The 27,598-nt window shown below is 41.0% G+C and overlaps 1 protein-coding gene across 7 annotated transcripts in view; it reads right to left on the bottom strand.

The window, feature by feature from the left end:
• Positions 1 to 27,598, bottom strand: part of L3mbtl3 (L3MBTL histone methyl-lysine binding protein 3) — a 104,161-nt gene that overhangs the window by 58,243 nt on the left and 18,320 nt on the right. For 5 of the 7 annotated variants that reach the window (XM_076927979.1, XM_076927982.1, XM_076927980.1 and 2 more), the window contains 9 exons: positions 21,105 to 21,221; positions 14,463 to 14,574; positions 14,047 to 14,121; positions 12,455 to 12,614; positions 11,073 to 11,205; positions 9,323 to 9,407; positions 7,769 to 7,860; positions 5,635 to 5,739; positions 27 to 162 (listed from right to left, as the gene is read on the bottom strand). In XM_076927979.1, the coding sequence (XP_076784094.1) occupies positions 27 to 162; positions 5,635 to 5,739; positions 7,769 to 7,860; positions 9,323 to 9,407; positions 11,073 to 11,205; positions 12,455 to 12,614; positions 14,047 to 14,121; positions 14,463 to 14,574; positions 21,105 to 21,206 (1,000 nt within the window). In that variant the 5' untranslated portion in view covers positions 21,207 to 21,221. Of the gene's footprint in view, positions 1 to 26; positions 163 to 5,634; positions 5,740 to 7,768; positions 7,861 to 9,322; positions 9,408 to 11,072; positions 11,206 to 12,454; positions 12,615 to 14,046; positions 14,122 to 14,462; positions 14,575 to 16,323; positions 16,439 to 21,104; positions 21,222 to 27,598 lie in introns of those variants that run through there. The other 2 variants (XM_076927983.1, XM_076927984.1) reach the window with 2 other exon arrangements.

The following is a 27,598-nucleotide window of genomic DNA, read 5'->3' as shown; positions in this document are numbered from 1 at the left end:
AAAGCAGGGAGAAAAAGCAGCAGCACCTTTCGGAGGGCGGAGCTTATGGCCAGTCTTCTCACACCAGCCCACTGGGTGAATGTCCAGAGCATCTGCGTTTACCCAGAAGTCATAGCAATCAGAATATCCATCAAAGTGAAGTTTTATCCTATATCCACAAACCTGAAACGGGTAAGCAGGTAGAGTAAGTTAAAATACACACACACACACACACACACAGATACACATAGACATACAGATACACAGACACACATATAGACATACAGACACACACACACACACACACATATAGATATACACACAGAGAGACATACAGTCACACAGATACTTACACACAAAGACATACAAATCACATACACACAGATACACACACAAGCACATACAGATACACATAGATACACATAGACATATGCAGTACACATATATACACATACAGACACACATGTACACAGGCACAGACACGCAGATACACACACACACACACACACACACACACCCACACCACAATAAATTAGCTTGGGTATCTAGTGTGGCTTGGCCTTAGGGAGGTTAAGAAGATGAAGGCCTCGGCAGTAAGGTGCTTGCCACACAACTGTGAGGATCCACAAGAAGCTGCAGGCTGAGTGCAGAGTGGGCACTGCCATCTCCCAGTAGTGCGCAATGGCAGTTACTGTCATGGAAAGGCTTCTAAGGCATTCTATAAAATTCAAGTGGCAGAGCAAATTACACAAGGTGAGCCAGGCTGTGGGAAGACTCTTTTATAGACTTATATATGTATGTATCTCCTTCTAAAAATGTATGGACACTTATACACAGATTTACATGGATATACATGGATATATATGTATATGTATATCAATTCATAATTAAAGTCTTAAAGAATAAGACAAAATATTGACAACTGTTTCTTTGGGAAGTGGGAACCAAAAAAAAAAGAAAAGAAAAGAAAAAAAAAGAAAAAGAAGAAGAAAAAGGGAATAATCAATATGTAGCAAGTACAAACTTATAGTTAAGCCCACTCATCCCAGAATCTGGAGTCCTAGGTAACACTAGAGTTCCTGGGGACTGCATTGTCTCAGGAGGGCTGAGAGCTAATCACACCTCCACCACCTCCTGCCCAGAGGGGTCAGAGGTCTCTTGTCTACCCTGCCTAGCAGGCAGCTGTCCCCACTCCCCTCTTACAAGGTAAGCTCATTTACAACCTCTAGCCCCTTGTGGTCGGTACTGTGCCTGTCCTCACCTCTCCTGTCCTCTGCAGTGCTGTGCTTTGGTAAACAACCTCCTCTATTCTCAGCTTCCCTGCCTAAAGACTCCTCTCAAGCTCCTCCTTCCCCTAAGGATTCTCCCTGTCCACAGCTGACTCCTATACTCTGCTTCTCCAAGGCCTGAGCCACCAGCGTGCACTGTACTATCTCTTACCCCGGTAACAATCAGATACTTCTGTCAGTCCCCTCTCATCAAGACCCTGAGCCCCACCCGATGCCTCCTCTCTGGTCTGAGGGCTTAAATATCTTCTATTTTCCTCTCTCTCTCTCTCTCTCTCTCTCTCTCTCTCTCTCTCTCTCTCTCTCTCTCTCTCTGTGTGTGTGTGTGAGAGAGAGAGAGAGAGAGAGAGAGAGAGAGAGAGAGAGAGATGTTGTATGTCTTTCTGTGTGTGGTATGTCGCTGTTTGTGTCTTTGTGGTGTGCAGTGTGTTTGTCTATGTGTGTGTTATGTGTTCCCATGAACCTGGGTCCCACAAGGAACTGCCATTCAACTCCTGCATTAAAGGTCTAACCCTAGGAAGTAAGCCTCAGCCTTTCCAATTTGCTAGTCTCCCTTTCCCTAAGCTTCTAAGTGTGTTCTCACACCTAACCTAGTAAATGCTTCTGGAACAAATAAACAAAAAAGTTGATTTCCAATGTTCATAAATCTGTACCTATGAATTCACTTGCTTGTTAAAACTTATTTCTAACCCAAAATACCATAGCTGGTGCTTTTAAAAGTGTGGAGACAGTGGTAATAAGGCAGGACCCAGCAGGGACCAGCAGGGCTTCCTTGGGGACTTCACTCCTGTGAATGAGGCCCCTGTACACTGTCTGTTTAGTTTCCCGTTTTCCACATCTTCATCCTTTCAGTTGATGCTTTCACTCATTAGCCTCTACCTTCCCAGAATGCTATGCAGTAGAGAACAGAATATGGGAGCTTCATTCACGTGAGCAAGGCAGTGTTTGCTGATGAATGAGAGTTCAGTTTTTACAAAATTATATATAATACAATAAACAAAGAGTCACCAAACAAAAACAAGTATGTGTGCTGACAAAAGTATGAGCACTGTTACCAGAGGCTCATAGGTACCTAAGCCTGCATTTCCTCAAGGAACAATTCTTACCCATAAACTAATCTGAGGGATAAGAACCTTGAATAAGAATAGTCTCAGAAATCAACTCCCTGCTGGTAATCCCAGCACTCAGGAAGCTGAGGTGGAAGGATCTGTGTGGCTAGATTCTACACAGTAAGACTGCTTTGGGGAAAGAAAGAAAGAAAGAAAGAAAGAAAGAAAGAAAGAAAGAAAGAGAGAGAAAGAGAAAGAGAGAGAAAGAATGGAAGAAAGAAAGAGAGAGAAAGAATGGAAGAAAGGAAGAAAGGAAGAAAGAAAGAAAGAAAGAAAGAAAGGAAGGAAGGAAGAAAGGGAAAGACTGGAAGAAAGAGAGAGAAAGAATGGAAGAAAGAAAGAAAGAGAGAGAGAAAAAATGGAAGAAAGAAAGAAAGAAAGAAAAAGACTGGAAGAAAGAAAGAGAAAGAAAGAATGGAAGAAAGAAAGAAAGAAAGAAAGAGAGAAAGAATGGAAGAAAGAAAGAAAGAAAGAAAGAAAGAAAGAGAGAAAGACTGGAAGAAAGAACGAATGGAAGAGAGAGAAAGAATGGAAGAAAGAGAGAGAAAAAATGGAAGAAAGAAAGAGAAAGAAAGAATAGAAGAAAGAGAGAGAGAGAAAGAATGGAAGAAAGAAAGAAAGAAAGAAAGAAAGAAAGAAAGAAAGAAAGAAGTAAAGTTGGAGGGAGGGAAGAGGGAGGGGGGAAGGAAGTAAGGAAATTAATTAATTCAGCTCTGATGGTATTCGTGCTGTCTCCATTACAAAAAAAAAAAAAAAAAAAAAATTTCCTAAGGAATCACCTAGCTTTCTTTCTCGTTATTCATGCCAATCCTTTCTACCTTGCCACAGCTGCCAACCAAGTTATCTCCATTCCTTTGATAACTGTTCAACACCTGTGTCAAGGCCATCTTCCAACAGGTAAGCCTGCAGTGCTCAGGACCCAGCTTTATCCCTTCTTCTGCTCCAAGGGAGGGCTGCTCCTTGGAGTAAAGCCCCAAACTCTCAGGTATCAGGACCCTATCAGTTCTTTTAGCCTCTTGGGGCAGGAGAGCAGAAAGACCCAACTGTTATTCAGTCTCAGGTAACCAAATTCTCACACATTCTTGCCGAGATTTAAGAACTGACAAACTCAAAGAAACTGAGTTAAAGCTAAAATGGCCTCAGCAGGAAGAGGAGCTGGAGGAACCCTGGTGGCACCGACCTGCCCTGTCACACAAGGTCATAAACAAGGACGTCCATAACATTTCATTCTGTAGCTCCAGGCTGGTTCTTACAGATCTGTGTAAAGTAGAAATGAGCAGAGACAAGCCAAGAAAGGCTGTTCATTCAACGATGATACGGAGTTGGGGGTGGGAGGAGCAGAGTCCCACTATGCAGAGCCAAGCTTCCTGTCCTTCTACCTTTTAGAAATAGATGCCCATTCAGTTGCTATCAATATGGAAACAAACAGTTGAAATGAACAGAAGCAGTTTCATGGGACAAATGTCAGTCAACTAAGAACCATCCACATTCCAGCACCAGGTTCATCTGTCTTTGCCTTCAATGATTTGGTACCAATGCCCTGTCTTAGTCACTAAGAGCCAAGGCACTATTGTCGAAACCGTATAAAGCCTGTGACCCCATGGTCTGGTCTGCTGCTGGTTTGTTTTTTTGTTTTTTTTTTGTTTTTTTTTTGTTTTGTTTTGTTTTTTGTTTGTTTTGTTTTGTTTTTTTTCTATCCCTTCTCAAAGGCCCCAATGAATCTCTTGCATGAGGTCTGTTGCTGGTGTCATTTTTGTGGCATCCCTCAGCCCAGATGACTAAGGCACACTTTCACCACAAAACCCTTTCAAAAAAAAAAAAAAAAAAGCTGGGCAGTGGTGGGGTGGTGCACGCCTTTAATCCCAGCACTTGGGAGGCAGGTGGATTTCTGAGTTCAAAGCCAGCCTGGTCTACAGAGTGAGTTCCAGGACAGCCAGGGCTACACAGAGAAACCCTGTCTCGAAAAACAAACAAACAAAAAAAGCACAGTGGTAAAACAGTTAATGTGTACATATGTCATAGAAGCAAGAGGCAGATTATGCATAACATTTATGTAACATTAACGTATAAAGAAGAAAAATATCTATATATAATTCGATGTGCAGAGAAAGTATCTAGAAGCAAGCAGTAACTGCTGTCAGGGCACTTTCTAGACTTTGGTAAGAGGCAGATGAGACAGAGGTCAGTGCTCTCAGACTCTGAAATTTTAACAAAGAGCACACAGAGTTTACAATTAAAAATCTACACTAAGTAAAATAAACCCCTAAAAGACAGGTGTTCGAGCTGGGTATATAACTTGGTAATAGATTGCTTGCTGAGCAATGTGTGAAGCTCCAGGTTCCCTCTTCAGTACCACAAAGAAGTGAACAAAGGAGTTAAATCTTCCCCTTCCCCCCAAGCTCTTTCACACACAAATGCATTTATTATTTACTGAATCTTCAAACTCAATCCTGTCTGTAGATCCTTCACACCCAGGACTAGGGCACCATGGCCTCACCTCCGAAAGCACCTGACACTGCAGCTATTTCCTCCCAAGATCCTGTCTGCAAGACAACCAGTGAACACCTGGCAAACACTGTGCCAGGTAAGTACAGCCACCATGCCCTGGGGTCACCACACAGTCAGTCACTGAAATAACTCCACAATAACTAAAGCTACACCTTACTCCTTTGGGGAGAAGGTTTTAAAAGATCCATAACCTTAGTTCAAAGGAAGGAGTACTAGGGGGAAAAAAGAAATTTAAAAAGTGTTCTCAGTAATATAATGGATACATTGTGTGTGTGTGTGCATGTGTGTGGGTGTGTGTGTGTGTGTGTGTATGTGTGTGTTGTGTTGGCTTACTTTCTTAAAACCTTCACACACAAAGACATTCCAAAATATTAAATAAGTATATATAAAATATATATAAATGTGTGTATATATGTAAGCAACATATATACAGTGGTTGCTTAGCACTGTGTGAAGCTCTGGGTTCCCTCTTCTGAACCCTAAAGAAGTAAATAGGAGTTAATTTACACACACACACACACACACACACACACACACAATTCTTTCTTTCAGAGATAAATCTCATGTATATCAGTTCCTTTTGTCAAGGAACAGCCAGTATGCAAAGTCTAAGGAAGCCCATCACTTCAAACCCCATATACATTAAAAAATGCTAAGCATTGTGCCTCACAGGACACAAACACTCAGCCAAGGACACTTCTCCTCATCATGAAGGCCCCATGGCCATCATGAGATGAGAAGGCGGAGCTCACCTCAGCCACAGTGAGGACACAGTAGGCAGCCTGGTGCTCAGGATCCACCCCTTCTAGCTTCATGCCGACTTTAAATCCATTTTTGTTGTATGGGAAGGACTGGTGCTGAAATGGAAAGCGACAACAACTTTACCTCCCCAACAGGACCAGCTCAAAACATGAACAATTAACCACTCATAAAGAGTCCTTTGGACTGGGGAACCCAACTCCATGGCAAGGTGCCCTAGTGTGAAAAAGGTCCTGCATTCGTTCCCTACCTTCTCAAAGATGACTCATAAATAAACCACAAAAAAAAAAAAAAAAAAAAAAAATCCCAAAAGAAAAGGACTAATGAGCAGTTAAGATGAAAAGACACAAAGAGACAAAAGTCATAAAAAGGAATCTTTGTCTTCTTTTACATATTTGAAGAGACAGTCAACCTTGCCCGTCAGAATCACACAAGATATTATTTCCCATTGGGCTGTGAAGATCCGAGAACTTGATGGCTCTGTGCCTAAGAAAGGAGACTCTGGCAGGAACACTACGAATAACTCTGCCTAATCACTAGCAATTTCAGTCCATCTATAAACAGCTGATCCTTCTCTTAACAATTCTAACTCTAGGGAGTTATCTAATGGACACATTCCCACATAGGTAACATGTCAGGTGTGCAGCATCATCTTCTAAAGCCTCCAGCGAAAAAATTTTAAAAATATAGCTGTGTGTGAACCAATAGAGAGTGAGTTAATTTTTATGGAATAAACATACTTTTAAAATATTGTGGCTTAGTATATTAAAAAAAAAAAAAGATGGAGAGATCAATGACATGAAATGAAATAATCTCCAAACTGTAAAATTAAAATGATAGTCTAACAAAGTACAGGTCAGCCATTGCCACTGAGTGTTAGACAGGGCAGAAAGGTGCATAGCGTCCTAGGAAGGAAATAGGAGAACTAGCAAAACTGGCCCCTTCAGCAGAGACAGATCTGGTGTTTACGGGAACAAAGCCACAGGGCTATTCTTTATTGCCTTTTAATACTGACAGTTTGAATCATACTATATATTACTCTTCAAGTAATTTTTAAAGATGTGAAAAGGTGAGACAGAAAGGTAGCTCGGCACGTAAGAGCACTTGCTTCTCTTAAAGCGGATCCAATTTCCATTCCCAGGATCCAGAGGATCTTATGTTCTCTTCTGGCTTCTGCAGACAACCACTCATATGCACATACCCTAACATAATTACTAAAAATAAATTGCTTTTACAAATATAAGTTACCGGCAGGTGGATCTCAGAGTTTGAGGCCAGCCTGGTCTACAGAGCGAGTTCCAGGACAGCCAGGGCTACACAGAGAAACCCTGTCTCAGGGGTGGGGCATGGGGCGGAGTGAAAGTCTACTCTATAAAGAACCAAAGGTACAGAAAATAATTATCCAGACCCATCTGTATTATGTTTGAACTAAAATTCTCAATGCTGATGCAGTCCCTCTAATATTCACTACGCTTCCATTTTATTCATTCATAACTAGAAAGATACTCAGAGAAGTGACTTACGTGGCAGGGCAGCAAAGTCCAGGCTGTGTGCCAAATCTTACCCACCAGAGCTTTGTAATAAGAGCCTATGGGAGCACAGCCATTCCTGATGATTTACCTGTTGTCTATGGCTACCCTCATGCACATTATGGAAGTTCTATCGTGGCAATAGACTCTAGATGCCCTTTACAAAGAAAATCCTTTCTTAGTCTAGGAGCAAGAGATCCTACTCGGAGGTACACCTACTATCTATACTTTAAACTGATTTTAAATGATAGGATATTCTCATCAGGAATACCAGGTAAAGCATTTTAATAGGATGTATAACTCAATAACACATTCTTGATCCCTCAGAACTAGACATACAATGCGTCTACTAGTTTTTAGTGACAGTATTCCTATAATGCAGAATGAGGGAAGCCCAGTAAATGCTGAGAAGAAACTGTGAGCACATATGCACGGGCGTGCACGGTGCTGTGAGTGCCTTGTGAGGGATCTTCCACATGCATCCTCACAGAACGGTATACCCAAGTCACACTTCTTCGCAGATAATGGAAGCGATGCTGTGAGCGCCGGCAAGCGTCCGATCCCTTGCCTTTCCACACAGCACTTGCGGGACTCTCACCTCTTTGAACAGCTTCGTGGGAACAGCCACAGCTTTCTCCTCCTCCAGGTAGGAAGCCCAGCACCAAGTTTTCTTGCCTTTAGGAGGCAAGCCTAAAAGACAACAAACCAAATGATAGGCTTTCCAAAGCTACGAAATCAATGAAACGTTCCAGGACATCTCTCTTCCGCAACCACTAGGACTGCGGGCTCCTCCCTTTCCATGGCTGATGTGTCTCTCCTTTTCTGGTCCTTCTTCCAGAGGAACAATAACTGGGAAGTGAACTGTGGTAAATATCCAGTTGATGAAGCACAAGGGGTCAAACTTAGCATACATGTAAAATCCAGCAGGACACCTAGAGAACATTTACTTACAGGAAGTAAATAAACTCTTACAGAAACAACACGGGTCACGTGTGTTGTGTGTTTGTTCCAATGCCATGGAAGGCTGGGACTAGGATAATCCACTGAATGCTTATCAAATATCTGCTAAACTTGGAAGTGAAATAAAAACTGGTGTGGTGACAGGCACACTCATTAAGCACAAAAATGCATATGTGATAAAAAAATCAGAAGGCTCTGGATTAAAGGTGACAGTGCTGGAACAGGGGAGGGATGTGCCAGGCACTAGTAGCAGCACCTGAAGCACTTGTGAGTCCACTAGGAGCACATAACAAAAGGGAATTTGAACATTTACGGAAAAGAAATGCTGACTGAGAGAGCAGGGAATACAGGAGCCGCAGCTTCGGAATCTCGTCCTAAGAGGGTTTTAGGAGAAAAGGAGAGGGAGGCTAAAGGAAGAGCAAACCCATGCAGAGTGACTAGGAGATTTAACTTACTCCCCTTAGTCAGAGATACAACCAACCAACAAAACAAACAGGAAGTTATCTTAAAGGGGATGGAAGTTCTGCTGTGAGCTAGAGACAGCTGGAAATACTTCCAGCTCCTTCTGGGAGATGAATGGAACCAACAGCGAGGGTTGCCTCTGAGCATGGATGTGGGGTCGCTCGGCTCACAGGCCTGCCAGGAAAGAGTGTAAGCCTGCAGGTTGGTGGCTGGGCTGTATAGATCTCCACTGACCTCAAGCAAAGACCTGGCAGCGCAGAAGTATCAGTCTATGTGGAGTAAAGCTGAGGAGAGCTTATGTGGAAATGACCCGAGATCCAATCCCAGTAAGGAGAAGAGTTTATCCAACCAAATAAAAAGGCCTGAGAGCTGGAGTTAATAAGATGCAGCTTTACGGAAAAGGGGAAGAGGCGGGGCCACACTAGGAGGATATGCTTTGAGAGAGCACAATAGAACATGAACCATCTTGGGAAATGAGCAAGAATAGAGGTTATGGCAAAAGGGCAGAGGCAGAAACTACCGTCTTGATGGATATACCAGTAAATAAAAGAAGGTATTCCATATATATTTGGTAACAACTTGAAAGTTAGCTAACTTTCTTAAACTGCTTCCTCAAGCCTTGGGAGAAAACCGTACCAAAGAGAAACTCAAAGGATTCCCTGTAACCATGGAGAGCAATAAAAACCAAGCTGCTCCTGGCAAGCATTTTCAGGGCCGATCATCAGCTCACCCTGCTTTAAGACCGCTGAATCCCCACGTCTTTTCCTTCTGGCTCTCTGAGAACCCCTCAGGATCCTTCCATCTTGTTTGTTCTCCTACAGCAAAAAAAAAAAAAAGGGAAGTTTTGAATTTACAAGTTCACGAGGTTGGTCTCCAGGAAAACTAAGGTCTGTCAAAAAGCTTTTTGCTGTGGATCTTTGTTTCGGTCTCACTTCCTAACTCTGAAAGCAACACGAGGGTCCACCTGAGACCAGGTTGGGTTTAAACTGAGTCAGCGGAAGAGAGCGTTTGCAGTTGCTCTTTGGGAGAGCTCCTTCCTCCTTCACACATCCTGGTCTTAGCTCCAGGACTGTGCCTGCCTGCCTGCTCTCCTCAGACCTTACTGGTCCTTTTTGCAGGCTCACTGCTGATGTCCACACCCATCCGACCTCTGCTCCTCTCTAGCCTGGAGGTCTGGATGATTTCTGTGTGTGAGGAGGGGTAGGAAAGACATGAAGAGCTACTGAGCTCAGAGGACGGCTCTGTGTGTCATGCCTCAAGCTCTTTCTACCTTCCTGTGAGTCAGGATGTCCTAATGGCTGGCACTTCAGGCCAATGAGCTCCTGGAATCCTTCTGCCTCCACAGCCTCAGCACTAGGATTAGAAGAAGCAGGAGCTCCCATACCTAGTTTATTATATCCCACACCTAGCTTATTATACAGGTCCTGGGAATCAAAACTTGGGTCCTTACATTCACAGGGCAAGTGCTTTACTGACAACCATCCCCTCATCCCTCGAGGTCATCTCTACCCTAAATTCCGTCACCCTCTGTCTCTAGCTGCCTTTTTCTGACTTCATGTTTCTGTCTGTCTGCCTAACAATTTCGAGCTGTGTAGGTACCAAGCACAACAAATTCTGCTTAGCCTCTTCTCCATCCACCCTTGCCTTCACATCCAGGGCATTTGTTCAATCCAGAAATCTACAATTCATAGAATCCCCGATTCGTGCCTTCTCCTTCCTATATATCCTCAGAACCCTACCTAACTAACAAAATCACCTAACCTAATCTCACACGACCCTCTACCATGTAAGAGCTATCACACTGCAAGAATATCTAACTGCTTTTCCTGACTCTACCACTGCTTACCCAGGTCAAACTTGGTCATGCCAAAACAAATCAAGCACAGCATCCCCTTGCCTTTAACCTCCCAGCATCTTCCCATTACACTCAGGAAGCCATAAAGTTGCCCTGATACAATCACACTAATGTCAGCTTCTTCATTCCACTCTGCCCTAATCCTCCGTGCACCTCCATGATGTTGGCGTATGCCCCTCCTACATAATGTGTTATAGCTGTGCTCACCTTGGGTAGTCTCCCTTAGATGTTGAGCCTGACAAGAGTGCTAAATGCACATCGCTGGCTCCTCCTTACTGGTCACATCTCAGGGTCCCTGTCTTTCTTGGATCCCTCCCCTAATAGCCAACATAAGGAGGTCAGCCAATCCTAATGCTCGAAGTTATATACCAGCAAAGCACTATTGCTTATCATGCCTCCTTAGCCAGAGTCCAATGGCTTCAGGAAGCAGGACCTTATTCCTGCTATACGTCTGACTCCTCCATATTGCATGTTCATTGGATAGTGATATGGAGCCTCCTGATAGAAGTGACCTCTGAACTAGCAATCACTAACTCCAGCAACTGACTCCAGAACAGATGTGGTGGCCAGCGGCAGCCCAAGATGCCTGCCCATGCCTCAGAATGGACACAGAAGGGCTACTAACCATTTCATCGTCTCTCTCTTCTCCATCTTCCTTGGAGTCAGCCTTCAGAGACAATTTTGGTTTTTTCTTCCGACTACACTTAGGATCCTCCTCGTCGTTGTCTTCGCCTCCATCCCGGTCGTCCTTCTGATCTCTGTTGTGTTTATAACCCCAAAACAGTGACAGGAAACCATACCTATCAAATGTCTACATGTGGACTATTGATGCAAAAATTATTTTAAAAAATTGCTCTCCAGAGGAAACATTTAATTACCAAGAGAGGTCTGCAGGCATTAGCATACCATACATATGGGAAACATTAAATCATGGTTCATAGATCTGTCTGCATGCGTAAAACTGAAAATTGTTTTATGTATTAATTTCAAAAGGGAACTAGCAATATATATAACGTGGATCCTAATGAGTTTACTTGTCTACCATGATAATAAAAGAATCAATTATTTACAGACATATGTTTCCAAGGCAACTAGAAACCAAAGTCCTAGCAATTTTAAGATTGGTAGATCCAGTAGAAAAGACCAATGGTAAATCTGTAAAGAATCAGTTTGCTAATACAAAGCAATCAACAATTTCTATATTGATTAGAATATGTGAGAATCTCCACTGAAACATAAAAGCCAAGGGACTGAAGACATGGTTCCATGGCTAAAAGCAATGGCTGCTCTTCCAGAGGACCCAGGTTCAATTCCCAGCACCACACACGGTAGCTCATAACTGCAGTTCCAGGGGACCCGAAGACCCCTTTTAGCTTCTGAGGCATGTATGTGGTACATAGAGATACATGTAAGCATAATATCCATATAAATAAGCTTTTAAAAATTAAACTACATTAAAAAATAAATGGGATTTATTTTGTCCTATACTATTACATGCAAGAAACACATCTTTTTGCTCTTAAGCGGCACTTGGTTAGCTAGACCTCAGATGGGTTGGTGGCATAGCACTTACTGTATGTCCTCTGAAGCCATCCTATAAGGACTTACTACATTATCACTAGTGGACATTTCCAAGGAGTTGACTGCCCATCATATCAGGAGTACCTTCATTCTCTGTGTGGTATTTCAACGGACTCCAAAAATATAAATAAGTGTGTTATGAATAGCAGCACCATCTAACTGTGTGCATAGGCCAGAAATACCTAAGCACTCTCGGTTGGAAACAAATTAATGGTAGAGACAGGACATCACTGCTATGATGGGCCAGGTGTGAGAGAAGGCACTAAGTACATCCAATGCAGGGGTACAGGCCCCAATGTTACGGGAAAGAAAGTCTACAAAACAGGTTTCAGGGAGAAACAGATGTCCTATGGCACATAGTCTCTTCAGATACCACGGCCTTGAAGTCTCTGACCCGCTTCAGAGATGGAAGAGAAAGGGACGTACTTGTCTTTGGCATGCCGAGCGCAATTCTGGCTGCAATGTTTTCCTCCAGAAAGACGCTCATCTCCGTTGCCATACTGACAACAGTTCTCACAAAACTGAAGCCCATCTGCTTTTGATTGCTCCTTCAGCCTGAAGGGTACCCCAGTCTTCTCTGAAAAGACTAGAAGATGAAAAGAAGAAAAAAAATATTAAAGCCATGCCAGGAGGCACCTCAAAGTAGATTTAAACTTTCTCTTCTACTAGTTTTGTTAGCAACACAAGAAAGAATAATGTTTGTTGAATGAATCAATGATTGTGAACTATAAAGTTGGGGGTGAGGGCTTAGCTTGGCAGGAATCAATTGAATCACTTATACAAAAAAAAAAAAAAAAAAAAAAAAAAAAAAAAAAAAAAAAAAAAAAAAAAAAACCTTGGCTTTCTCTACAAAGTTCAAAATAGAATAAAAAGAACTGGAATTAGTTACTGGATTTACCATGGTACTATTGGTCTAAAAATTCCAATCAACGCATCAGTCATGGAGAAAGTTAAAAAGGTCATGTGTGTTGTTTCATGTTTACAATATTTTGTTGAGTGATTTTTACTTAGTTGACTAAATTAACACATGTAACTTTAATGTAATTAATCTCCTGGATCATAATTATCCAAATCATTTAGGACGTCACATTTCCTCCTGCCTGAGTCATTCAGCAAACATTTATTAGTCACCAATTTATACTGGACACTGATTATGTCAGTATGGACCTCGTCCAAGACAGCTCACAGGCTAGAAGAGAAGCCATACAAGAAACCCAGTGCTTATGATCATGTGGATGCATGCAATCATAGAAGTGCAAGTGAGTTCTAGAACCACAGAGAAAGAAGTGGTTCACTCAGCCAGGAGTAAGGTCGGGAAAGAGTTTCTGACACAGCACCTCAACAGGGTTTTTAAGGCCAAAGAAAATTAGACCAAGAAGGAAATGGCATCTAAATAAAAAACAAAGCAAAACCAAACAAACAAACAAGCAAACTAAACCCAGCATAAACAAAGGCAGGGAAGCAGAAACCACAGGATGATCTGGAACAGTGACATAAAGGTCCATACTGCTTGCAGGGAGAGAGCACAAGACCCAGAGAAGGCGACAGAGTTGGGAGACAAAGCAAGCAGGTGGAAGCAAGCCTCTAGGTCTTTGAAGGCTTTGCTAGGTTGACAAAGGCAAGGAGAAGTGAACAAAGTAGCAGGTGAGCAGTCTACACAACTTCCACTGACTTCAGGGTACAGGATAAATCGGGGAGGGGTGAGTTAGAAGCGGTGATTATTTAAGAGTCTTCTGTGATAGTTTCAGTGAGGGTTAGAGGCCTAAAGTAAGGCAGTTACGGTGGTAACAGAAAAAGCCAGATCTGAGATGGGTTTAGGGGCTAAACACCGAGAGCATTAGGGACCAGAGAATGGGAGGGACAAATTCGGGATGACTCCTCGATTTCTTGATTATGCACCAGGTAGATGCTACCTACTGTCAGCTGAAATATAGGTTACGGAGGAAAGAGCAGGTTTAGGGAAAGGGAGAAAGAAAAAGAAAATAAATTGCAATTCAGACATGTGGAGTTTGAGGTACCTGTGGGACATCCAGGTGGAGATGTCCAGTAGGCAGGTGGAAATACGGGCCTGGAGCTCGGGGGAGAGGTCGGGGCTGGAGATAGATCGGAGTCATCAGCATATATGTGTAACTTACAACCATCGGAGTAGAAAAAAATAAATGCCAGGCTTTTTGGCTAAATCACTTAGGAAGGCCATCAGCAACTTGGGTTTACTTGATAATTTGCAACTAACCTTGTGCTATTATAGATCTGGCATTAGAAATGAGGCAGTTTATAATTATTTTAAAATGTAAGGTTGGTTCCTGTCTGTTTCATTACAAAAATTTATGTAGGGACACAGAAGTAACCCAGGGCTTTCAAAGTCTGGCCTCCTATAAAAGTCAGGTTTCAAAGCACTCAGTAAGAAGATGTAAACAGAAGATGGCGGCCTTACCATCCTGAGCAGTTGGGACCATCCACGTGGTGGTGGCCGTTGCTTTCTTGACACTTTCCATCTCACTTTCGTCTGTGATAACTTCTAAGGCTCCAAACTCATTTACCCGAAACTGGCAAGAATATGGAGGAGAAAAGCAGAAATTTATAAGGATACTCCTGGGGGGTGTTATTTACTTCACTGCCAACACAAAGACACAAAGACACACAGACACACAGACACAAAGACTTTAAGCAAACTAAGCACCTGCTAAGAATGGAACAATTCTATCTTGGATGAGCTTTTTAATAATAAGCCCTTCTGTTTTATAAATCTGGGGCTGCGGGGGATTAGAGGGAAACAGTAGGTGTCCCTACAGCCATGCATGTAGAAAGTGCTATCTCAGATACATTTTTACTAAGACTTTTATTTATTTAATACTATTATTTATTTAGCAAAGCTACCAAAGAGAAATTCTCCCCACCCCCTAGGAATTGACTCATCTCACTAAAGCAGACATAGTTCAAAGAGAAGGACATAACGGCCCATCATCTTTCTCCTTGTAGCCCAAGATGAAAATGTATAAGCTACACTCTCCCCAACAACACACTTGCATTTTCTTTCATCACTCTCAAAAATTCTCCACCAACTTTAGCTCCAGTTTCCCCAAGCAACTGGAAGGTGATGGAGAAATAACCGTAAGAACTGAACAAGTCTACCGTATGCCAGCAGGTCACTAAAGAGAAAGGTCACTCCCATGTCTTGGAGTTCTTATTCCCAATCCTGCAAGCTTCCTCTCACCCCATGGTAGCAGCATGTAGAGCAGGCTTCTGCACCAACTGGCTTCTATTTGTGTAGAAGGCTTAATTGCTGCTATTGTACCATGGCAGGGACTCTGTTCTCTCTGACTCAAGAATTCATGGGTCTAAATGCTTTCTTCTCTCATTATAGTTTCCATAAAATAGAATAGCAATCAGGATTCATAGATATTAGCAGGATATATATATATATATATATATATATATATATATATATATATATTCCATACTCATTGTATACAATCATTAAATACTTTCTAGACAGAATGAATTGAGACGGTTTAGGAATGTGAGAATGTTTTCTCTCAATTATGTATTCTGAATACAAATTCACAGGCAAAGTGTAAAACATAAGTAGTGTCCATGTAAGTTCAGAAAATAGTAAAAGTAATTTCATGGACAAGAAGTAAGGATAATTTTTGAAAAAAGAAAACTTAAAAAGTTAAAAAAAAAAAACATACTCAACTAGCAACTCTTCAAAGTAAGGGTGATAGTACCATCTACTGGGCAAGAGTAGATAAAACAAGCCACCACAATCATTATTTAATATTTAATATTAAAAAAAGCAATACAAAAATCAATTCTGAGTTCGGAATTTTTTTTTAAATAGGCACAAACAATGATTCACTAAAAAGGGTAATTTTTCTTTCGTTACCTGCAATCCACACTAATGTATTCTTACTTGACAAGTGCAAGATGTGAGAAATAGCACCGGACATTTAGAGTAGACAAAAAGGATCCTAATGGCTAAGCTGCAAACCACCCTGCATTATAAATACCCAAGAAAGGACACCAGACCAGATCTCTGGTTGGAAAGTGCAGGTCTGACACTTGGAAGGGTTTACCTTAAATACTCTTGAAGTTAAAAGGTGATAATATCTCTATGAACACACTTAACCTTAGCCATCTTCTCTGCTCACAGTAATGCCATAATTGACAGTCTAAATACAAAGCAGACATGCAATGTCACTTGGGGACGCAGCCCTAAGCTGGAAAGCAAGGATGGACGCCAAAGGCTGACGCATGAAACAGGTGTAAGATGAAGAAGCTACGTGCACACTTACAGGTCTAGGATCCATAGGCTTCATCATCCCCTCAAAGGCACCCTAAACTTTAGACAACATCTGCTCTTCCTACGACTCCTCAGCTCAGGGATCAAACCCTCAAAGTATGTTGACTCTATGCAAAAAGACAGAGAGATTGAATTTCCTGGTTGCATTCTCCCTTTGGATTTTGGAGATGCTAATGTAACGGGATGTCCAATGACAGGATTCCAGAAAGACGGATACATTTCCTTTGGCTTCCCTAAATAAACTCATGGGTTCTCAAAGTTTTTATGCAGGCTTTGGAGTAACGCAAATTTTTTCAAGTGCTCCCACCCTCCAACTGAAAATATCAAATTATAAACTTTTACAAAAGCAATTCATTAAGTAAGACAAAGAAAGGGTTGGCATGGCAGCTTATTCTACATATGAATACATCCAGGCCAGTAATTTAAGAATTATGCCTCAGATATCTGCTCGGTGGCAAGAAGGTTTTTACTTATCTGGCTTGCCCTGAGCCATCTTTGTTGACTCTGTTCTTTATTTTTGCTTGTAGGAGCAAAAGCCCTGTGTCTCTTTAATATTAGATCACTAAAAGAAACTATTGAGGTTCTGATTTCCATTTTACTACTTTTGATGAAAAAAAAAAAAACCCTAAAACCCAATTACCAATGTGTTTTAAAGGCAAAGATGATGTTTGGTCACCAAACTGTATTAAACATTGAGAAGCAAATGGGGGAAGCAACATTTGGAATGTAAATAAATAAAATAACTTAATACATTTTTAAAAAGAAAGAAAAGTGGGGACCCAGAAAACCAAAACCCCTCAGGGGCTTGAACAGAGAACACTCCAGGAACTCAAACTTGGCTATGAAGGACTATGGCAACTGCTCAGAAGGTATAACCAGACAAATGCAGCTCAGTTAGTCAGAACCATGAGACTGTTGAAAAGGAAAGTTTATCAGTTAGCCAGAACCATGAGGGTGTTAGCAAGGAAAGTTCTTTCATGATGGAAAAATCTACAGAATGTAAAACCTGTTCCCACAATGGGAAGGTGACCTCTGCGTGAGAGGCCAGGCTGCATCAGCTGGACAACTTCATTAGGAAGACTTGGGTACCAACTGTTAGGATAGGTACATACCTCTAAATACACAAACCATTGAAGAGCAGCCTGGGGGTTGTGAGGTGTCCAGCATAATATGAGGAAGCAGATTTTATGAATTATTTAAAATGCCAACATTTTTGTTTTAATAAAAAACTAATTGTTTGACACTTAAACAACAAAGATTTTGATGTACAAAGTCCTACGTAACATAGCCAGTGAGATGGTGTATCACAAAGTTTTTCTTGAGGAGTTGCAATACATGTCTACTCAACCTTGACAGGAGCCCACAACAGACCAAGGTATAGATACTACCACAGCTCAACTTGGTAAACAAATTTATTTATTGGGGTTACTAACAGGAGCAAAAAAAAAAGACTTAAAGACATTGAATCACCAAAGCTCACCTTATCATAGGTGAGAGCTCACAAACATGGGGCCTGGAGCCCAGAATACAGCCTACAGGTAACTCAACAGGTTGGAGAGGGTCCCCACCAAATGACTCAGTTGGTCTAAACAGCTTCCAGGCAGCTCTGTTGACCTGATTCTCTGCAGCTCAGCTCAAATGGGAGTCACAGCCTGACACTTCTCTTCTGAGGGACATTCTCAGCTTTTATTGATTACTCTGGCAGGGAGGGGCCTGGTGAATCTGTTCTGTTTCAGGGACTTCCTGAAGTTATTTTGAGTTGTTTACCTTCCTCCTTAAGGAGCACAGTGGACTGTTTAAATCTCAGAGGAAACTGTTAAGACACGCACCTCTAAACACACAAATCATTAAAGAGCAGCAGCCTGGCTGTTGTTGTTTACACAACAGATAGGCTATGAATCTCAAATTAAAAGGGTTATAAATTTTGTATGTGACACAGAAAGAGAGTGCCACAGCGTGCATACTTATGCTGATACACCATCCACACAATACAGAGGCCATGCAAATGTCTGTGTTCTGTCACCTTCAACCTTATTATTTCATTGAGAAAAGTCCTCTCTCTAAACCTAAAATTAGGCAGGTGGCCAAAACATTTCAGAAAGCCTTCCGTCTCCGATCCCCTCCCACAACTGGCTGCTTTGTACATGGGTACTGTGGGTTCAGACTTAGTTTCTCTGTGCCATTCCTCTACTCTTCAAATTACTAAAGTAAGGCATCCAACTGTCTACCACCCATAAGTAGATTGGACACATGGGAATTACCCCCATAATTACATGAGTGTAAAAGTTGTATCTAACAAGCCTGATACTAAAACCCTAAATGACTTAATTGACTGATTATCTTAATAAAGATAATAGGTTAATTCCTAAAATCCATTGCTTAGAAAATTTTAAAGCAATCCAGATTTCCTAGGGATGGAAACTCCCCAGTTGCCAAAGGCTAACTAAAAGAAAGTTATTTCATTGCGTACCTAAAATGTAAAAAGCATAAATCCACAAGAATAATGCATACAAGATAACAGAAAAAGACAATTTTCATAATATAGTCAGAGAATGCACAACTTGAACTTGTTTGTAGTCTTTAGTCAACTGTCATTGCTATTTTACAGCTGTGAGTTTATGGATTCTATTGATCCCCTATTTCAGATAAAGCTTATAACATGTAAGAATTTTAAAGACTCATCAATAGGCCTTACTTTATTATTAATTACATGTATGTGGCGAGGACGGGGGTAGGGGTTGTGAGTGCAAGAACCGTTAGGGTCCAGAAGATCCCTTGGAACTGGCTTTACAGGCAGTTGTGAGCTGCCCAGCCAAACTAGAGTCCCCTGCAAAAGCAGAACATACTCTTAAGTGCTGAACTACTTCTGCATCCCTGACATTAAGCAACTGGACAACGTTCACATGCTAATGTATGATTGATATTATAGGAGCTTGAGAAACAATATCTTTCCATATAAACAATTCCAGCTGTCTATGCCCACCACAAGTCACTCAGGTGACACCTGGAGAATTTCAGAACAGCTTGATACCCATTTGTTCTTGTATTTACTTCCTTAACTGCAGAGCTATCATGACCCAGAAGAATTAACTGACTCCATAACTTCTCATCACACAAAACCAAAACTAGAAATTTCTTCTTTTTAATAATTCTGAGTGGATAGGAAATGTGTGTGCGTACTTATGAGTATCATATGCTATTCCCATATATACACACAATACGTAATGTTCAGATGAGGGAATTAGCATTCCCACCTCCTCAAACATGCCTATTTCTACGTGCTAAGAACCTTTGCAATCTTCTTTTTTAGTTATTTTAAAGTAGATTACATATTACTTTACACTCCAGTTACCCTATGGTATAAAGGACTGCCAGAATTTAACTGCTCTAACTCTATGTTGGTACCCATTTAAAAATGTCTCCAGGTTTCACTAAACCTCACTGTAATAGTTTTGTTTCCTTAATCTCATACACTGGCACTTTGGCTCAATTAAACCTAAGCCAACCAAAATCTCAAACATTTTTCCAACAGCAGGCAGATGTTTAAACTGTACCCTTGAGGATCAGTGAGGGCAGGGACAGGGCTAAGTTATTTGTCGGGCAGTCATCAAAAGGATTAGATTTCAAGAAGCCTAAGGTAGGGGCAAAATTTTTCTATTTGAGGCAGCACAGAGCAACAAGTCCTATAGAGATAGGCCAAGTGACAGCCTGTTACAGATACAGGAAATTCAAACATCTGAGAGACTGAGTACAAACACAAAGTCTAAAAGGCCACAGGCCACAGACAGGTTCAAGGTCCCAGAGATAGGATCAGAGCAAAACCACATAAGAATTGAGAAGCGGGGGCAGGTGGGAGCTTGCACAACTGTGTTCCATGGAGCAGCAGAGGTGGTCCTGACATAGGCTCAGTAGGGCAGGAGAAGCCACGTGGTAGGCTACAACATATACAGTGGGCAGGCTGAACTCCATGATAGTGAAGACTCATGGTGGGCCAGCACATATACAGTGAGCAGGCTAACATATATATAGTTGGCAGACTGACCCATGAAGAGTAGAAACACACAGCTGGCTAGCACATATACAGTGGGCAGGCTAGCACAGACACAGTGGGCAAGACTGACCCATGAAGAGTGCCCTTCACATAAGATCACAAGAAGAGTGTGCTGGTGAACAAGTGATTACACAAAATTCATATTAATAATATAAATAATTGAAAGGCAGTGAATAGTTCTATTGATTCAAATTTTTCATATTATTTTATTCTATATAAGGACACTAGGACCCAGGGAATATGGTTATCCACTCAAAACTACAATGCCATTACTAAAATATCCAAAAAGTTAGACTTTCTAGGTCTGACACTGCCATATATATATATATATATATATATATATATATATATATATATATGGCTATTATAATAGAATCAAAACAGACAGATGATCCTCCTCAAAGCTCTTGATTTCTTCAAACTAAGAACATACTAAAAATATTCTTCAAACCCCCAACTCAAGGTATAAAAACTGGCAATCCATCAGTATTACAAGTTATCTTACAAATTAACTACAAAATACTACATAGTGTATGAAGCCAGAACACTATATTTAATGCTTTGAATTTTTTGTTTCATGTATATACTCACTATAAAATAAGCTGACTGTAGATATATATATATATATATAATATGTAAATAACTTATATACTTATTTATACTTTTATTATATATAACATATATATGTATATACATATATGTGTGTGATAAAGAAAGCCTACCTTTAGATCACTTCCTGGTAGGGTACCAACTCCGTCTTTCCAGTCCATAACACTGAACACATCAAACTCTTGACCACTTGTGCTAGATGCAGATTCAGTCATGATTTAGTTTGTAACCTGGAAGAGGGGATAGAAAGTATAAATACTTCACATGTACACTGATTTAGTTATCATTATCACTTCTGTTTCCTTCCTTGAATGTCTTCATTTTCTTGATTCATCCATCTAAAAACAACTGCTGGGCCAAGGTGAAGTAAGATGACGTTTACTTGAATATAAGCGTTGTTAACTTGGACAGTCAATCTGATAACTGAGAAGACAGTCACCGAGTACCCAACGGGCGGCCAAGGGGGTTGTGTGTACACTGTGCACTCACTGGATCAGAAGGTGACTCATTCCTAAGCATAGTGGAGTAGGACATGCTACTTCTACTTCATGCTACTCAGGACAACTTTAAAACTTATAAATTGCTTCTGGACGGTTCTATTTAATATTTTTGATCAGCCACTGACCTCAAGTAACTGAGCCCTCTGCTAAGTGAATCAAAGATAAGGGAACTACTAAATAAGATGTGAATTTAAAAAGATACCATTTTGATAGTGCAAAAAATAAAGGGGAAATTGAATCTGTTATTCTGTCTTACTCTGTTTTATTAATCTACCAATTTCATGTCTGACTTACTAACACAGCAAATGTGAATGTGATTCTTCAGAAAGAAATCAAGTTTGTTTGACCCAGTTGAAACATCAACTACAATACCAACAAGCTTCCCAACAGCCAAGATTTTGCCAAGGACATGGAGAAGTAGTGACAGAAATGAGAATGAAACTTAAAACACTCAATGAAATATGGCAACAGTTGGAAGACTTACGTTGTTCATTGGAAAAATGTTCTCCAAATGACTAAGGTATTACGTTACAACACTAAGCCCAGGAGGGACTGGCTCCAACTCTCAGATGAAGAAATTCTAACAGAGGGTGAAACCTCAGTCACCAGGTTTCAAACTGCACTCCAACCCACCTTTAGTGGAATTTTGCTGTGACATTAAAGATTTCCACTATTACTGAAAGAGAAGCAAAGTATTCCTCTCTTTTCTAACCCTGTGAATACTTTCTTCATATACTTCACCCAAAACAACAGCCTGGAAGAGACGGAAGGCAGGAGTGGCGGTAAGAATCCAGCTATCTTCTGGAAAGCCAAACATTAGAAAGGTTTGCCCAAATACAAAAGTACGCCAACTTCTCTCATTTATGACTAGTATGATTATACATGTGCCACCTTTCATAAAAGTTATGTTTATGTGTATTATCATACGCTAAGTTTACTATCATTACTTTTAAGTAAGAAATCAAACAACCTATTTTAACACAGTATCAATATGCATAGGATACTAGCAAAAAAAATAACTACTTGAGTTTTCAATCATTAAGGAGATTTGAGGCCAACAAGCTTGAAAGTTGCTGCTGTTCGGAATAATAATTTGCATCCCCCATAAAGAAGAAACGGGGAAGAGTTCACAACCAGTGAGTTGAACATGAAACTTGGATCTAAGCACGTTTACAAGACCTGGTATCCAATCACAAGACAACAACTCATGAATCACAAATTATTAAGAAAAACATTACTGGACATAGTATCAGAGGAACACTGCTGTTCTTTTTTAAAGGTAGATGACAGATAATAATACACATTTTTATTTTCTTTATATTTTATGGTTATTTATTGTGTGTATCTACTGAGGCACAGGCATGCCACTGTGCATGTATGGAGGTCAGACAGTAACTTGCAGGGACTCAGGTCTCTTCCTTTATCACGTGGGTTCTGAGGGTTGACCTGGGGATATCAGATTCAGTGCTACTGAGCCTCTTCTGGCCCATTTTTTATTTTGGCAAGAGACAGAGTCCCACAACTATTCTGGCCCCAAACTCACGAGCCTTCTCTCTCTACTTCCTATGTGCTCGGATTATAGGGACATGCCACCACTAGGGAGTATGGGTTTTGGTTTTTTTTTTTTTAAAAATGAGAAGTTCTTTTTATATTTTAGTGACACAAACAAAAATGGATAAGTGAAAAGGTATATGAGAAATTTGTCTTCAACTAATCAAGGAAATGAAGTGGCTAGATAAAACTGGCACCATGCTGGGAACACTACAACCACGGGTAAGGTCTTTGGTGAGGCATGGATGTTCTTGATTTTACGTCTTCCCAAGTTGTTTTGTTTTTTCTCTGGAAAGAATATTGTTGTGTAATATGCTCTTCAAAACTTGGAATGAAGTTTAGGCTGGCCTTGATTTTATCCTCCTGCCTCAGCCTCCCAAATGATGAAATTACATGCTCACACGACCATGCCAAGCTCAAGACTTTACAAGTTAGTCTTTTAATATGTCCTATGAATTTATAAATCGTCCTTAAAAACTCTGTGTTTCTTTGAATGAGAAACTTTCTTCCTTTGAGAATTTCCAGATGTGCCAATGTTCTTTCTCCCTCTCGTTGCTTTAAACAAAATATCAACCAAAAGACATTTCTCACTGTATGTAGTGTCCAACACAAGGACCAAACCACACTATTACTAAAACTTAATCCTCAGAACAGGAGAGGTGTGTGTATGTGGGGTATGGGGGGATTATGTGAGAAAAATTGAAAATATTAAATGAATTAAGATGTTGTTTCTAGACAGGCAGTGGTGGCGCACGCCTTTAATCCCAGCACTTGGGAGGCAGAGGCAGGCGGATTTCTGAGTTCGAGGCCAGCCTGGTCTACAGAGTGAGTTCCAGGACAGCCAGGGCTACACAGAGAAACCCTGTCTGGAAAAAACAAACAAACAAACAAACAAACAAAAGATGTTTTTTCCATTGCTGTAGTAAAATACCATTACCAAAAACAACTCATGGAGGGTAGAGTTTACTTTATCTTACAATTCTCAAGTCACACCTTGAAGTCTGGGTAGGAACCAAGGCAGGAAACTGAGGCAGAGACCTTGGAAGTAAGCTGCTTACTAGCTTACTCTTCATGACCTGTTTCCTTAAACTACCTATGACCACAGGCCCAGGGGGAACACTGCTCCCAGTGGGCTGGGCCCTCCAATATCAATCATCAATCAAAAAATGCCCTACAGACTGCCCTCTATGAGCAATCTGATAGAGGGCATTTCCTTGAGGTTCCTCTTCTTGGGTATCTTTGTATCAAGTTGACAATAAACAAGCCAGGACAGACAGGCACTTAAGTTGTGAATGAATTCTCCCTCATGAAATGGACTCAGATCTCAATTACACTGGCAGTGTCATAGAAGAGTGGTGTTCCGATGGAACCCGATACCTCTGCTGGGTAAACAGTGAGTAACCAGGGCCTTCCTCTAAAGCCAGGCAAACACAAACTTCACAGGCCTAGGACTTGCTTCATTGGCTGGCACTCTCCAAATGTTCACTACATACTTAATGAACTGTGTGAATGTGCCTCGGCTTTACACAGTGTTACAGAGCGAACTCAACCTGTAAGAACTCATCAACGCTAATAAATACTCTCTCCATCCACCCCTTTTACGCAGAGGTCCATGGACATGTCGTTTGAGCTGTTATAGTGAAGGACGTTCACTGCACTGTCGTTACCATCATCTCTGCTTGAAACCACTGGCTACTTTGTCACAGAAGTCTGAAGACCTACAAGAGATTAAGTGTTTTCCCACCCACCACCTACTAATCAGGAGCAGCGGCAGGCAGCAACGCTGTTAAGGAACGCTGCTTATTTGATGACACCCAAGTCTGTCTTGTTGAATTCTTCCCCTGTGTACATGGACACAAACACACAAAGGCCTTTACTTCTTGTTCCTGCCATATACATCATAGGTCAGAAAGGTTTTAACTTTGTTTATTTTTTTAAGTATTAACTGATATTATTCCCTAATTCTATGTGTCAGGTAAACTATATCTACAGTGGACACACACATATACACATGAGACACATACACACACACACACACACACACACACACACACACAGAGGGGAGGGAGAGCATGAGAGAGAGAGAGAGAGAGAGAGAGAGAGAGAGAGAGAACAATACAAGCCACAAAAAAAGCATCTCATAGTGCACAATGATCTGTGCTACTAGGAAAGATCCAGTATTTCTTTCCTAATCAGTCCTTTTTCATGCTTTCCAGCCACAAATGATATTAGATGGGGCAATTTGAGCATTCAGAGGGCCAACAAATATACCAGTACAGCTTTTGATTCCCAAAAGTATATGCGACCTTGCTGGCCGTGGCTATCACCAAGGGCCCTGTTGCCCAGCACTCCCCTGGCAGTGACTACTGTGGGTGCCTCATCAAGAAATTGAAGGCATTTGCAGAAACAGGGGATGATTACTGCTGGCACCAATACAATGCTTTATAATCCCAAAGTCCCCTTTGTAGAGGACCCATTTCAACTTTTATTCACTTATGTATACCCTTCTTGACCTAAGTTTCTTCGAATAGGACAATTCAGCAAACAAAGTGACATCGGGCACTATCAGAATTACCTCCTTCCTCTCCTCTCCTCACCTCTTCTCTCTCCCCTCCTGACTCTCGTTCTCTCACTTCCCTGTCTCCAAACCAAAGCTATTCAATTTGACCCTCTCTTGAGGGCATCTTCCTAGTAAATGTGCCACCTCAGTTTTTCAAACAAGCCTTTGGTAGCCCTGACTAATGAACCTTTCCCACAAGACGTTAATTAACAGCACCATTCCAGACCAGATTATTTTCCCCTCGTTTTTATTTGGAAAGAACTGTGTGTACAGTACTTATATGTAGGAAATCTCTCATCGATTAGTGTCTTATACTCAAAAACCCATGTAAAGGGGCTGAGGATATAACTCAGGCACAGAAAGCCCCCAAGACAAAGCAAACAAACAAAGAAAATAACAGATATTTTATGTTATGAAGCTGAAGGAGGCTGGGTCTCTCATAATCACTGTAAGTTAGAGGTACTATAAACTAATGACCCAGACCTTATCCTCCAATTCAGTAAGTCCTGCTTCTAGAAAATGATCCTATCAGATACGTGTGTGTATATAAACCCATAACAATCCAGGGGCTCTTCGTAGGTAAAGGTAGAGAGTTACAAAGTTCAACGCCATGGTATAAAACGCCACTGGAAAAGGTAAAGAGGAAACTCTCCATTCTTATATAGAAATAATTCAAGATATAACGAATATGACTAATTTGAGGAAAGTGCAAAAATGGTGTACTAACATTTGTATAAAACCAAAGGAAATATGTATTATGTACTCTGTATGTACATAAACTATGTTTAGAAGGATCTGTCAGAAACTGGAAATTCCAGCTGTGTCCAGAACGGAGTGGTGCTCGACAGCAGCCATATTGAGTTTTCTCCGTGTTAAAATTAAAACTAATGTTAAAACAATACACTCAAAAGTTACAATATAAATATGTTAAATCCCGCTTCATGGTTATTTAAAAGTATATTATTATAAAAGGTGTGTCTTCCCACTAAAATATTTGATACCAATGTTAACAAGAGAAATGATGGTGTAGAAGTCACTATGGGAAAATTAGCCCCGTGAAGCTCTTGAGTAAGTGACCGAGAGCGAGGTGTTAACTCTAAGTGCATGCTTATCAGTATAACAAATGGCAAAGAGAAGTTCAGGGTACACTCCTTCACAAAGACCATATGCACCCCCAGACCCAGTGTTTATAGTTCCCACCATCCTGATCAACACCTGAAGTTGTGGTGACATTTCCTCATCTTTTCTTCCTCAGAGACATAACTCTGCCATAAGCTGAGGGGCAGGTGCACATTGCAAAGCCTGGCCTAGGTCCAGGTAAGGCTCTTAGTCATAGGGATTATTCTTAACTGCTATGGATGCTGCAAATAAAATGATTAAAACAGAAAACAAAAACGTTTCTTTTTAAGAAATCAAACAAGCAAAATTAACTGCTAGTGGAGTCTAGTGCTGACAACAGAATAAAGGGAGCGTTGAAATGTCTATGAAAGTCACAGGCCCTGGCCACAAGACAGATTTTTTGGGATAAATGGAAGACAGAAATGTCAAATGCAATGACTCAGACACATCGTGTGAACACGGCCACTAAGCCTTCCAAAAGAAAATCAGTAGAAAAGATGTACAAATTTATTTCAGTTAGGGCTCAACACCGTAAAGATCACGCAGCAAGAGGGATGCGTGGTTAGGGTCTAGAGAGATTGTTTCTAGTCTTTCTTTTAGTGATTTCACAGAACGTACCTTGAGAGTTGAAGGTGGCTTAGGCCTAGCCCTCACAAACGTCATAAATCGACTCGTCTCACTTTGACTACACAGAAACCTCTGACTGTCTTCCATGCCACCTGTTTGCTTTCTGCCAAGAGCAGATAAAAGAAGCTTTGCGAGACAGGCAGAAGTTTGTGGAGCCGACTTTTAAGTAAAGAGATGAGATGGATAGAAGATAAGAGTCCTCTAAACACAACCTCTCAGCACAAAAGAACAGAGGGGCCTGACTCCCAAC

The sequence above is a fragment of the Arvicanthis niloticus genome, chromosome 30 (assembly GCF_011762505.2).
Source record: "Arvicanthis niloticus isolate mArvNil1 chromosome 30, mArvNil1.pat.X, whole genome shotgun sequence".
In the NCBI taxonomy this organism is placed as follows: Eukaryota; Metazoa; Chordata; class Mammalia; order Rodentia; family Muridae; genus Arvicanthis; species Arvicanthis niloticus.
The sequence above is the reverse complement of the archived record's forward strand: the minus strand, read 5'-3'. Positions and strand labels throughout refer to the sequence as shown.